Consider the following 12,240-nt stretch of genomic DNA (forward strand, 5'->3'; position numbering starts at 1 on the left):
TAGGTCTAAACAGGGGATCATTGTCTCACAGAGGAAATATGTTTTAGATCTGTTGGCTGAAACTGGAAAGTTGGGTGTCAAACCTGCAGATACACCCATTGAACAGAACCACAAGATTAGTGCAGAGAGTGGAGAGCTGCTTGAAGACAAAGTTATGTTCCAGCGGTTAGTGGGAAAGCTCCTATATCTGTGCCTCACTCGGTCAGATATCAATTATGCAGTTAGTGTTGTCAGTCAGTACATGCATTCTCCTAGAACCACACACCTTCTAGCAGCAGAAAGAATACTAGCATACTTGAAGAGATGCCCGGGTAGAGGTATACTGTTCAAGAACAATAACCACATGAAGGTGGAGGTCTATACGGATGCCGATTGGGCTGGGAATGTTGATGACAGATGGTCTACCTCAAGATATTGTGCCCTTGTGGGAGGAAACCTTGTCTCCTGGAGAAGTAAGAAACAGAGTGTTGTCTCCCGGTCTAGTGCTGAAGCAGAATTCAGGTCCATGGCGAACAGAGTGGCTGAAATCCTATGGCTAAGATCTCTACTTGAGGAGTTGGGTATTGAGTATGAGAAGCCTCTGATGCTGTATTGTGATAATCAAACAGCCATTAATATAGCACATAATCCAGTGCAGCATGACAGAACCAAACACATTGAAGTTGACCGGCATTTTGTACGAGAGAGGGTCTCATCTCAAGAAGTATTCCTCCCTTACATCACTTCCAGTATGCAACTAGCAAATATCCTCACTAAAGCCGTATCAAGAAAGAAGCTAGAAGCGGATCTATCCAAGTTGGGAATGATAAACATTTACTCCCAACTTGAGGGGGAGTGTAGAGAAACTGATGTGGGTAGAATGTACCTAGTCTATTTGTTATGTTTTTCTGTTATTCTAGTTGTTATTTACTTTTCAGTTTTATATTGTTAATTGTTATGATGTAAACACCAAGGCAGATGTGTCCTTTCATGTAACTAGCATAACATATAAATATTAAGTTGAAGTGGCGTTAGCAGATTAATTAGAATCTGTCCTTCCTTTCAAACCTGTGTTCTACTGCTCTCTCACTAATCTTTCTCCTCTTTCTTCTTCACTTTCTCTTCTGTTCGAACCTGAAATTCCAAGACTGATAGCAGTTTTGATCATCTTCAATGTTGAAACTATGAACTATCTTACTCTGTTTTCCTTATTTTCTCTCTTATTGGGGCCACTCCTAAGTTCCCACAGTGTGCACATTTAAAATCCTGTCCTTTCTAGTCTTTTCACCTATCCATCTAAGCATCTTCATCTTCAGAACACTCAACTTAGCTCAGCTTTAATCCCAACTATCTGGAGTCAGCTATAGAAATCTTGTCCCTCCATTTTGTTCTATCAATAGCCATGTTTTCTGTCAAGTTGTCTTTAAATCATTTTGTACCGCTTTAGACCAAATTTCTTTGGTCTTTCTCTTGTTCTTTTACAGCCTTTTCCTTCCACCAATTTATTCCTCCTTGGTGCAGTCATTTTTCATATATGTACTTGATCATACTATCTCAGTTGGCTTCCCTGGTCTTGTCACTAATTGGAACTATTCTTTAGTCATCTCTAATGCACTCATTTCTGATTCTGTCCTTTCTAGAGTAGTCAAGTCTAATTGGTGCTGCTAGTTGGTTGAAGCAAAGATACAATAGGAGATTGGAGTAAATCAGTGATGGTTGAAGCAAAGAATTTTTTGTTCAAAGAGCTAAGATACAATGGGAGATTGGCCTTGAAGATTTTCTTTTTGATCAGCAGCAGAAATTATTTTATTAGATTTAAAGAAAGCTGTAGCAGTACAATATGATGACAAGGATGTCATCCCCAAGAGCTTATCAAGTTACAGTTACAAAGAAATCCGATAAAGGCTAATAAGTTCCCGGCACCCCAAAATACATCAGATTACAATTTAGCCCAAAACAAGCCATCTCTATCTGCTCCTTGCTTTGTAAATACATCTGCCATTCCATTTGCATATCTTATCCACCCAAAAGTGGAATTGGATCTCTTTGCCAAGGTGTCGATCTCCCTAAAAGCATGTCTGTATTTCCCTTGCTCCAAATTGTACAGAAAGCCTTAATCCATGTAAGAGTCATCTTTTCAGCTTGTACTGAATCTCCAAAGCCAATTGGTCCTGAAAATAATGCCATGACCACTCCTTTGTGGTTTCTAAAAATACCTATTCCTGCCTTTCACCTGGATTACCCGATGAGCTACCATCAAAGTTAAGCTTCAGTTTGTTAAAAGATGGAGGTTCCCAAACTATTCTTACACTTTTTGCAGGTCTAACTGTTTGTGCCACTTTAGTCCAGGATCTTATTATGTCATTTGCTGAGAATTCTCAAAAGAGATTCAAAGTTTTTACCCAGTGTGCTGTTCTTACTGTTACGGCTTCAAACAGTTCCTCCTTTGATTTGCTCATCTCATTAAAGATTCTCTGATTTCTTTCTTCCCATACAGTCTACGTCAGCGCTGCTCTTGCTGTCCTTCACATAACTCTTTCTCTCTTCTTCTGTTTCCTTAAGAAACTGAAATTGAATAGGCCTACTGCATCTTGTGGCAGATCCCATTTGCAACCAAAGAGAGAACAAATGTATTTCCATATGCAAGACACAAAAGGGCAGGTAACAAGTAAATGAGGAAGGGTTTCATCACTTTTCTTGCAAAGGATAAACACATGTGGAGAAAGGCATTTGTTTGGCTTTCTTTTCTGTAGCAAGTCATAGGTGTTGATCTTCCCAATGAGCACTTTCCAACACAAAGCTTGTACTTTAGGAGGAATAGGTTTGCACCAGATTTCTTTAACCGGGAAATTTTCCCCCAAAGCCTTTGACAAGACAAGAAGGTTAAAGAAGGGAGCACAAGAGAAAAGGCCATCAGGTGAAAGGAACCAAATTCTTTTATCTGGATAGTTAGGGTCCAAGAAAACATTTTCTAGCTTTGACAGTAAGAGGTCAAGGGAATCGAGTTTAGAATCTCTCAGACCTCCTAAACTCAAAATCCCAATTTATACCAAGTTCTGATGGTAAACCAAATTTTGAGATGGGTTCAGCCTTGTAATTAGATAAAGAAAAAAGTAAGGGAAATTGCTGTTTCAGTGGTAGATCCCCAACCCAAATATCTTCCCAAAATAGGACCCTCTCCCCATTGCCCACATCAAACCGAAACTGAGGAAGGTTGGTAATACCTCTATTATTGATTCCCCACCATTTTCTGCCATACCGTGAATGCTTCCAATGACCTTATGCCCATAGTTTTCAAGGCGCCAAGGCGAGGCTAGGCAACAAGGGGGTGCCTAGTCGCCTAGGTGATGGATTTTTTTTAGGTGAAAAATACATATCCTAGGTAGTTCCCTAGGTTCCATAACCATCTTTCCTTAATAACTATCCATAATTTTCATAAGAAAATTATAAAATTCATGTTTATGTCTAGAAAATCAACATATTTATGAGAAGAAAAAGGATAAAGAAAAGAAAATTCAAAAAATATGGGGACTGAACCCCTATTTTTGTTATATGAAAAGAAGAAAAGAAAAGGTGGAAGAAGAAGAAGAAGAAATGTGTTGATTAGACAAAACTTTAAGTTTTTCCCTTATTGGTTCAAATTCTGAAGTCTTTGATGGTTCAATACAGCAGTTAGCAATGTTTGTGTTGATTAAACCCTAACAAATAAGAAAATAATAAAAAGAAATTAGTTTATAAACACAAAAACTGAATATTTCTGTTTAATAGTGTCTATTTTACTATAATCTCAAAAAAAGTAACAATATAAAAGTATTTTAGAAGACACTATACAAAACTGCTAGGCGAGCCTCCAAGGGTGCCTTGTCGCCTAGGCGTTGCCTTGACAACTATGTTTGTGCCACAATCTATCCTCTTTCTAAAGGAAACCTCCAGAACCATTTTCCTAGTAGAGTTGTATTTCTCTTTGTTAGATTCCCTGTTCCAAGTCCTCCCAATTCTTTAGGTTTACATACTTGTTCCCATTTTATAAGATGATGCCTTCTTTCATCCCCTGGCTCCCACAAGCAATCTCTCATAATTTTTTCCTAGTTCTTTGCAATCTTAATCGTTGAAGATTAGGGAAGCAAATCTAACGTTGGTGCTTCTAGTTGGTACCAAATCTCTAAAATGGTTTGGAAGTTTTCTAGAAGAAGTCGGCTCCTCCAAAAGGAAGAAAGATCTGCAAGAATGTTGGAGGGACAATGGAAGTATGTTGTGAAAACAAGAAGAATCAAAAAAGGACAATTCATCACTTTACAAGAGTTTATTGACATGGGAAGGATGCAGATGGTTTGTTTTCGAGAAGGTAAGAATGTTCAAGGCTGGAAGTTGACTTATGAAACAGTGCAAGAGATTCTGAACCTATGGCTAGAGGACCCACAACAGCCAAGAGTCTGTGAAAAGAAGCTGGAGATGTTCCCAGTGGGAGGTTCATGATCAGATTTAGGGTGGATTTTTGGTTATGAAACAGAATGGTAACTGCAAAACAATGGTGAATTTGGGAAAGGAGGAATGGACTAACGAGCTAATGGTCAAAGCTACAAAAGTTGTTTCAGACCGGAAGTAACTACTTGACATCTTAATTAATGAATTGAAGCTAAAAGGTATGGTCATTTTAACTCCTTCTGGAAAAAGAAAGTTTTACTTGATATAGTGGAGGAGAAAGGTGAAGTTGTAGCACTAAGCTTCTGCACTGAGTTTGGGGCTCTCACTGCCCTGCAATGAGTGATCATTCGGACAACAAATCTTTCCATAAGATAAACGACCAATTTGGGGGTTGAGGGCAAAAACACACCTGCCAACAAAACTCTACTAGACAAATAAAGAAACTAAACAAAGAAAGGAGAAATCTATCCCAGACAACCATTCCCCACCTTTCAACCCATCAAGCTTGAATTCATGCTTCTCGCCTTCTTATCCCTTCTGCTTTTAATGTGCACCTAGCTGCCTTGGTGACATTGTTGTCAACTCAGGTCTTAGGATGTCTTCTTTCTACACCTCCTTTCAAGACTCCCTTACTCCCTTTCATTCCTTTCCTCTAAAGTCTCTTTCCTTTTTCTATTCCTTGCTTCATCCTCTTCCGAGCATCGAACAACAGCCTTTTTTGTGCTGTTCCTAGCAAACAGAAAAGGCCTAAAAATTTTGCCATCTGGATCTCGTGAGGAACTACACTCTCCACAGGGAATGATTTGCTAGGTTGGTGCACTCTGTTTAGCTGAACCTCCTCCCCCTCTCCAAGCATTCACTCTCCACATCTTTAATTCTTTGTAACTTTCATAATTTTGATAATACTAACTTAATATAAGAAACCAGAAATTAATGAAAAGTCATAATTTTATTATAAATAGGACTTACGAGAATGATTGTAAATAGTAAGCCTGAAGGTTACTATAAGTAGTATTTATAAAAAAGGTTACTTTAAGTAGTAAATTTCTATAAGTAGTATTTGTGTATCTCAATCAAAGGGATGGAAACTGAAATGAAGAACCTGCTGATTGCAATTGAACAAAGGGAAATTTGGAGGAAAGAGGGAGGGCGAATGTGAGAACAAGGAAGAACTCCAAAGGACTCACAGGAAAGTTTTAAGATTTACCTGGGGTTTAAATGGCACTGAGGGCAGATTGGAGGAAGGAAGGGGGAGGTAAGTAACAGATAAGCTGATGTAGAAGTTTCCCAAATGGACCTAATAACCTGGAATGTACATGGACTGTGTTTAGAAAGGAGAAGGGTTTTAATCATCAGAACAGTAAGAGTTTCAGACCTGGAGTGTACATGGATGTTGCAATAGTACAAAATGTATGTGGAGATGGGAATGTGTGAAGATTCTTCATGGCTGTGAATACTGCTGAGGGAATCTTGGTGATTTGAATACTGAATCAATTTAGGTCTCAGGCCATTTTGTGTAGAAATTTTCAGTAACCAATAATTTTTTTGAAGATAAAATAAAAATTTAATTAAACAAAATGAAGATACAAGAGAGGTGATAGGCAATCACCAGAGAGGAAACAACAAACCCAGGATACCAAGAGAAAATACCCCAAACCCCAACAAAAACCAACCCAAACCAGAGCAAAACCCTTGCAAACCAGAAAGGAATAAACAATGTAAATCAAAACAGCAACACTAAGACGAAACCCAGACCCTAAAAACCAAAATTGACATCCACAGAAGACCCACCCCTATCACCCAACCCCCACAAAGGACTCCCAATAAAAAACTCTTCTTATCAGCTTTTTGAGAACATTCTTCTAGTCACCTTCTATCTGATCTTTTGGGTTTTTTGACAAGCTTTTTAGGCCCAATGCCAAATAAGCCTCCTTTTATCCACGCAAAGACCTTTGAAAGCCACATTGGAGAATGGCTTCAAAAGCATTATTACCGGGGTATGTGAGCCTAATGATGATACAAGCAGAAAAATGCTTTAAGGAACTGGATGGGATCAGGTGCAGTTGGCAAATTCCATTTTTCAGGGGGAGATTTCAGCATTTCTTTCTATTTAGAGGAAGAGAAATGTGGCTCCAGAAGGACAGCAGTGATGAATGATTTTTCAGAATTCATTAGCACACATGGACTATTAAATGGGCATCAGGTCAATGCAATCAGAAGTTTTCTGGCGAATGGGCATTGGGTGGAAGAGAAATCTATCCTCAAACAGAATAGCCAAAACTTCTATGAGGATCTCTTCAAGGAAAAATGGAGTAAAATACCCTTGCTGGATGGGTTGCAGTTCTTGACTATCTTGGATGGGCAGAGAGAAGAACTTGAAAAACCTTTTGCAGAAGAATTGTGAAGGTATTTTCAAGTTTGGAAGGTTACAAAACTCCTTGGTATCATGGTTTCACAATGCTATTTTATAAAAAATCATGGGATTTTGTAAAGAATGATATCATGAAATCACTGGAAGAGTTCCATGAGAATGCCTCTTTGAATGGAACTTGATTGCTACAATGACCACTCTAATTCCAAAGGAGAGATTTAGCAATCTATAAAGTACTATAGATTGATTAGCCTAATAGGCAACTTCTATAAAGTACTAGCAAAGTTATTGGCTAATTGAATAAGAAAGGTCCTTGCTTCCATAATATCTTCCTCACATGGGGCTTTTTTGCCAGACTGGTAGTTGTTGGATGGGGTTCTAATTGCAAATGAGGTTATACATTCAGGGCTGAAGAGTGGCAAAGAAGACCGTTATGTAAATTTGACCTGGAGAAGGTGTACAATCATGTGAGTTGGGATTTCCTGGACCACATATTGACCAGGTGCACTTTGGCAGAAAATGGAGGGATTGGATACGAGTATGTGCCAACTCTAAAATTCTCAGTCCTGTTAAATGGGGAATCAACTGATTTTTTTAGTAGCTCCAGAGAGTTCAGGCAAGGAGAGCCTCTATCACCATTCTTGTTCATTTGTGTGATGGAAGCTCTCTCATGATAAGAACATGGTGGGTGGGGGTAATACAAGGTTTTGAGGTAAGAGAGCAATGTACAATGGTGATCTTATTACAATATGCTGATGACACACCATTCTTTCTTTTTGTTGAACCTGAACGGTTGTTGCATCTTAAAGGAGTGTTAATATGGTTTGAAGTGGTGTCTGGGTTGAAGGTGAATTTGAACAAAAGTGAGATCATTACAGTAGGCAATATGGAAAATATTGAAGAATTTGCAGGCATCCTTGGATGCAAAGTGGGAAAACTCCCTACCACATATTTGGGATTACCCTTGGGGAGCAAATGTTCAGCAAGAAGCATTTGGGACCCAGTGATAAAAACTGGCAGCTTGGAAGCATGGCTATCTTTCATCTGGGGCAAAGAAAAACTTTATTGAAAAGCACCTTATCACAACTACTCTTGTATTTCTTGTCTTTAGCTGGAGCAAAAAAAAAACTTTATGGAAAAGCACCTTATCACAAACTACTCATGTATTTCTTGTCTTTATTCCCAATACCAGCAGCAGGTGCAGACAAACTGGAAAAAGTCCAAAAGAATTTCCTTTGGAGAGGATGACAAGAAGAGACAGGCTCACTTGGTACAGTGAGACCAACTCTGCCTGCCTGAAGCAATGGGGGGGGGGGGGGGTTGGAGGTTAGGAATAAAGAAGTTGAAGGAGATAAATATTTTTCTGATTGCAAAATGGTTTGGAGATTCAGTACTCAGCCTCTGCTCCTTTGGAAATAGATTATCATGGTATTGATGAGGGTTCCTATGGCTGCTTCATCTGCAAAGGCATTGGGAAAATATCATAATAAATTCCTTCCAGGCATCTCTTTGAAGATGGGCAATGGTGAAAGAGTCAGCTTTTGGAGAGATGTATGGTGCAGTAATAAAGCTCTGATGGAGAGATTCCCCTCCCTATTCATACTAGCAAAAACAGAGACCCAAGATGGACTGGTGTCGTGGGTCCCTTCTCTAAGAAGGAACCCAAATGATTGGGAGATAAATCAGCTGGCTTCCCTACTCAGTTTGCTTAACAGAAATTATCAAAAGCCAGATCAGGTGGATGCTAGATACTGGAGGTAGGAACAATCAGGAAATTCCTTCAAAGAGGTCTCAGGATTCAAACTTCCCTCTCAATGAGGTCTCATTACCTCAGATTCCTTCAAAGGTAGCTTTTCTGATGTGATCTGTAGTTCTAGACAGATGTCTCACAAGTCACAAGAAACAATCTACTTAGAAGGGGCATAACCATTCAATCTGATTCCTTTGTCTGTGTGAACCTGACAGAAAAACCACAAAACATCTGTTCCTGCAATGTTCAATAGTAAGAGAAATATACTCTTAACTTTTGCAGACTGTTTAATCTTTCCTGCTCTTTCTCGGAGGGGGTGGCGACCATTTGAGCGCCCAGAAATATTTAGAAAGATGTTCAGCAGAGGAAGGGAAATACTTAGATCCTGGGTATCATCCATTATTGGTTGGCAGCAACAAATATTTTTAGAGATGTTCCACATCAAAACTAGCAGGAGATCTGCAGTTTATTTTGTATAGTGGCTCACTGTACCTGATCATATTTGTACATCTTTATGGCAGTTAAATCTATACAATACAATACTTTACATCTTTCTCAAAAAAAATATATATATAGAAGATTGAAACCTCACTCTCTGATGAGTAAATGGAACTCAGCTCGGCTCCCCAGAGAGCACACCCCACACATTCCCCACATGGACATCTCTGCATGCATTGGGAACATCTCCCATACTTGTCACGGGGAGGTTCTAATGCACGGTTGAGATGTGCTGTGGAGCGCATGTGGGGTCCATGTGAATCAACATGAACCAAACTTGACACAATGGTCTACTACTGTGGACAACACAACTAGTTGGGTCTATTGGTCAACCGCTACTGTGGACAACACAAAAGAACAAGACAAAAAGAATCCCAATCATTTTTGGTGGTTTCATTCTTGCTTCCATGTTTTCATCCACATTGTAACAATAGTTGCATGTTTTATTGTGATTTTTTCCATACAAGTGGAAGATACTGCACATCTCAATATATTTAAATTGACAGCTAATGTTTCCAGTAGATTCTTTTCTAAGAAAATTTTGCAAAAAATAACTTTAGAAATTTATTTTATTTGTCATGTGTTAAAACTGGAAATGATCCATAATTATTAGTCATATTTTGTTTTTTACTATCAAGGTCTCAGTATGTGCTAAAATTTTTCTTGATTAATGACAACTTTGACATTTTTTTTTTGCTTTTTTTTTTTACTTCTTAATTATACAGCTTGTTTTCCGTACTGTTGGTTATTCTGGGGCAGATATTCGAAATCTTGTCAATGAAGCAGGAATAATGTCTGTAAGTTTATCATTTCTGTATTCTTTAGTTTAGAATGTTTAGTCTCAAGAAATGCGTTCTCTATAGATCTCATGGGGGCACTAAGAGTTTGAAATATTGATTTTGATGTATGTCATCTCTGATGCAATTTTTTTTTTCACGGATGCACTTGAAAGTACTTAGCCACACTGGTGGAGTTAAGATGATAAAGAAAAGTGTGCTGACCAAACACACATGAACAAAATTCCTTTACTGCTTAAATGACTACAGGTAATGTATAGTACGTGTCGACACATGTTTGGTGAATGATAAAATAACCTGGAGTTGGTTATTTAAAATCAAAGAGCGTTTGAAAGAGTTATATCGAGTTAGAGAACTTAACCTTGTCTGTCATAAAATAAACCCTATTCTCTAAGTTTTTTCTTCTGGTCTTTTAATCAATAATTATAATTCTTTATTATCTCATGCAATTTTTAAAATAAAATAACAAATTTCCATCATTATGTTTCTAAAGAGTTCTTGTGTCTCCATGGAATCAATGGACTTGTTATGAATCTTGTGATATAATTAAATTGCCAAGCAAGGTAAACATTTGCTATGATTTTCCATTTATTCTCTATATTTGTTAATTTTTTGCGAATATTGCCTTATGTATCTAGGTTACAAACATGGTTGTCAAGGCAGTAAGCTCAACCTAGGTGTTAGGGAAACGCCTGGTTGTCAACTGACCTAGGCATTGCCTTTTTTTTTTTTTTTTGTTTTTTTTTTTTTTTTGGCTTCATGGGGCTACACAAGGGGGAGGGGGTAGCCCATTCCTCAAACCCAAAGCAGGCAGGATTTGATCCCAAGTCTCTGCTAAAACCAGCCAGATACCTTCCAACCAACCAGTTGGCACCTTGCAGGTATGGCCTGGGTGTTGAGTTTGAAAAGTAAAAGACCTGAGTCTTAGATTAGGGGTATTTCGGCCTTACCATATATGTTAAGAGGCACAAGATTAGGGGTATTTTGGTCTTTCCTTTTTTGTAAGTAAAAAATTTATTAAGAGAAAAAAATGAATACAAGGAATGTGATAAGAAATCACCCAAAAGGAGAAAAAAGAAAATAAACATCCCAACATACAACCCAAACTTTCCAAACCTTCTAGTAACCTCCAAAACAAACTCCAAAAGAACACACTAAACCAATGCAAAAGAAGACTAAACCCAACCAACCCAACACCTATGACACCAAACCCTAAGCAAATTATCAAGCCCTTACAACAAAAGACCACCAAGCTCCAACTTAACACCAATGAAAACTTGCCTATTAGTAGCTTAAACTGGAACATCTTTACTCTTTTTAAAACCTCTTTTTGATTTCATCACCATTTTGTTAGGCCTAACCCCAAATAAACCCCCTTTCAACCTAGAAAAAACTTTTGAAACCTGATGAATGATTCTTCTGCCTTCTGAGACATCTTACAGCATTAGAAGGTTTCTCAAGATCTTTCATCTCCTTTGTACTGACGTTTATCCTTTCTAACGCTGAATCACATTCTTTGTAAAGAGTTATTTTGCAGTAACCTCTTCTCCCTCCCTGTCAACCTCCCTTGCAGCTTTGAAAGAGCTTAAACTATCTACAGAATCTTTTGCCCTAAAATTAGAACCCTCCACTTCACGAGCCACTAACTCTTCTTTATCTTTCTCCCAGATTTTCTCCTCCATATCTTTTTCTTTCAACTCATTAAAAATCTTTTTTCACAAATTCTTCCCCACCCAAGAAAAATAAACCCAAGGTTTTTCTGACTTTGACCTCTGCATTTACAACAGTCTCTGAGTCAACAGTGCCATCAACTTGATAAGTTTCTTTTGCAAGTTAATCTTCAGCTCCTCCCTCATCTTCACTGTCTGCACTATCAACAAAAGGCCACATTCTAAAATTCTTTTTTTTTGTTTAATAAACTCATGTAGAAGCACATTCCTGGCTTCCTTCTTAATCACCATTTACCAACAACCCACCTTTATTGTCAGCAACCCCTCCCATCTCAACTCTATTTTGAACAACCTTAGCACCAGCTTCCACATTTCTATCAGAAAAAAAAAAAACAGCAACTTCTACGTCAACTAATGCAGTACACCCCATGCAGTTAATTGAGACTCTAACATCAATTGTATTCTGCAACTGGACATTACCCAAATAACCAACTTTCAATTCCGAAAGCTACCCCTTCCTTTTGTCCTAAATGATTCCTTCCCGCATCCCCTGCATGAGGCCCACGTTCAAAATTTTCAAATGCATTTGTACCTTCATCTTCACTACCTTCTAACCTCTCAACAAACTTAAATCTTTGTTTGAATCAATGCATGTCTTCATTTCCAACCCCTTGAGGTTCATTTGAATCTCAAAACCCCGACCAAAACAAGCTCTTCACCTTTATCCTGAACTGATGAAATTTGCTCTTC

The 12,240-nt window shown here is 38.3% G+C and overlaps 1 protein-coding gene across 1 annotated transcript in view; it reads left to right on the top strand.

Annotated features, from left to right (window-relative positions):
- FTSH12 (FTSH protease 12) overlaps nt 1–12,240 on the top strand; it is a 113,572-nt gene that overhangs the window by 63,368 nt on the left and 37,964 nt on the right. Inside the window, exon 11 of the mRNA XM_088955336.1 lies at nt 9,749–9,820. Coding sequence (XP_088811462.1) covers nt 9,749–9,820 — 72 coding nt within the window. The remainder of the gene's footprint in view (nt 1–9,748; nt 9,821–12,240) is intronic.

Source organism: Nelumbo lutea, chromosome 7, assembly GCF_056320005.1.
Source record: "Nelumbo lutea isolate HS-2025 chromosome 7, American lotus-T2T, whole genome shotgun sequence".
Lineage (NCBI taxonomy): Eukaryota > Viridiplantae > Streptophyta > Magnoliopsida > Proteales > Nelumbonaceae > Nelumbo > Nelumbo lutea.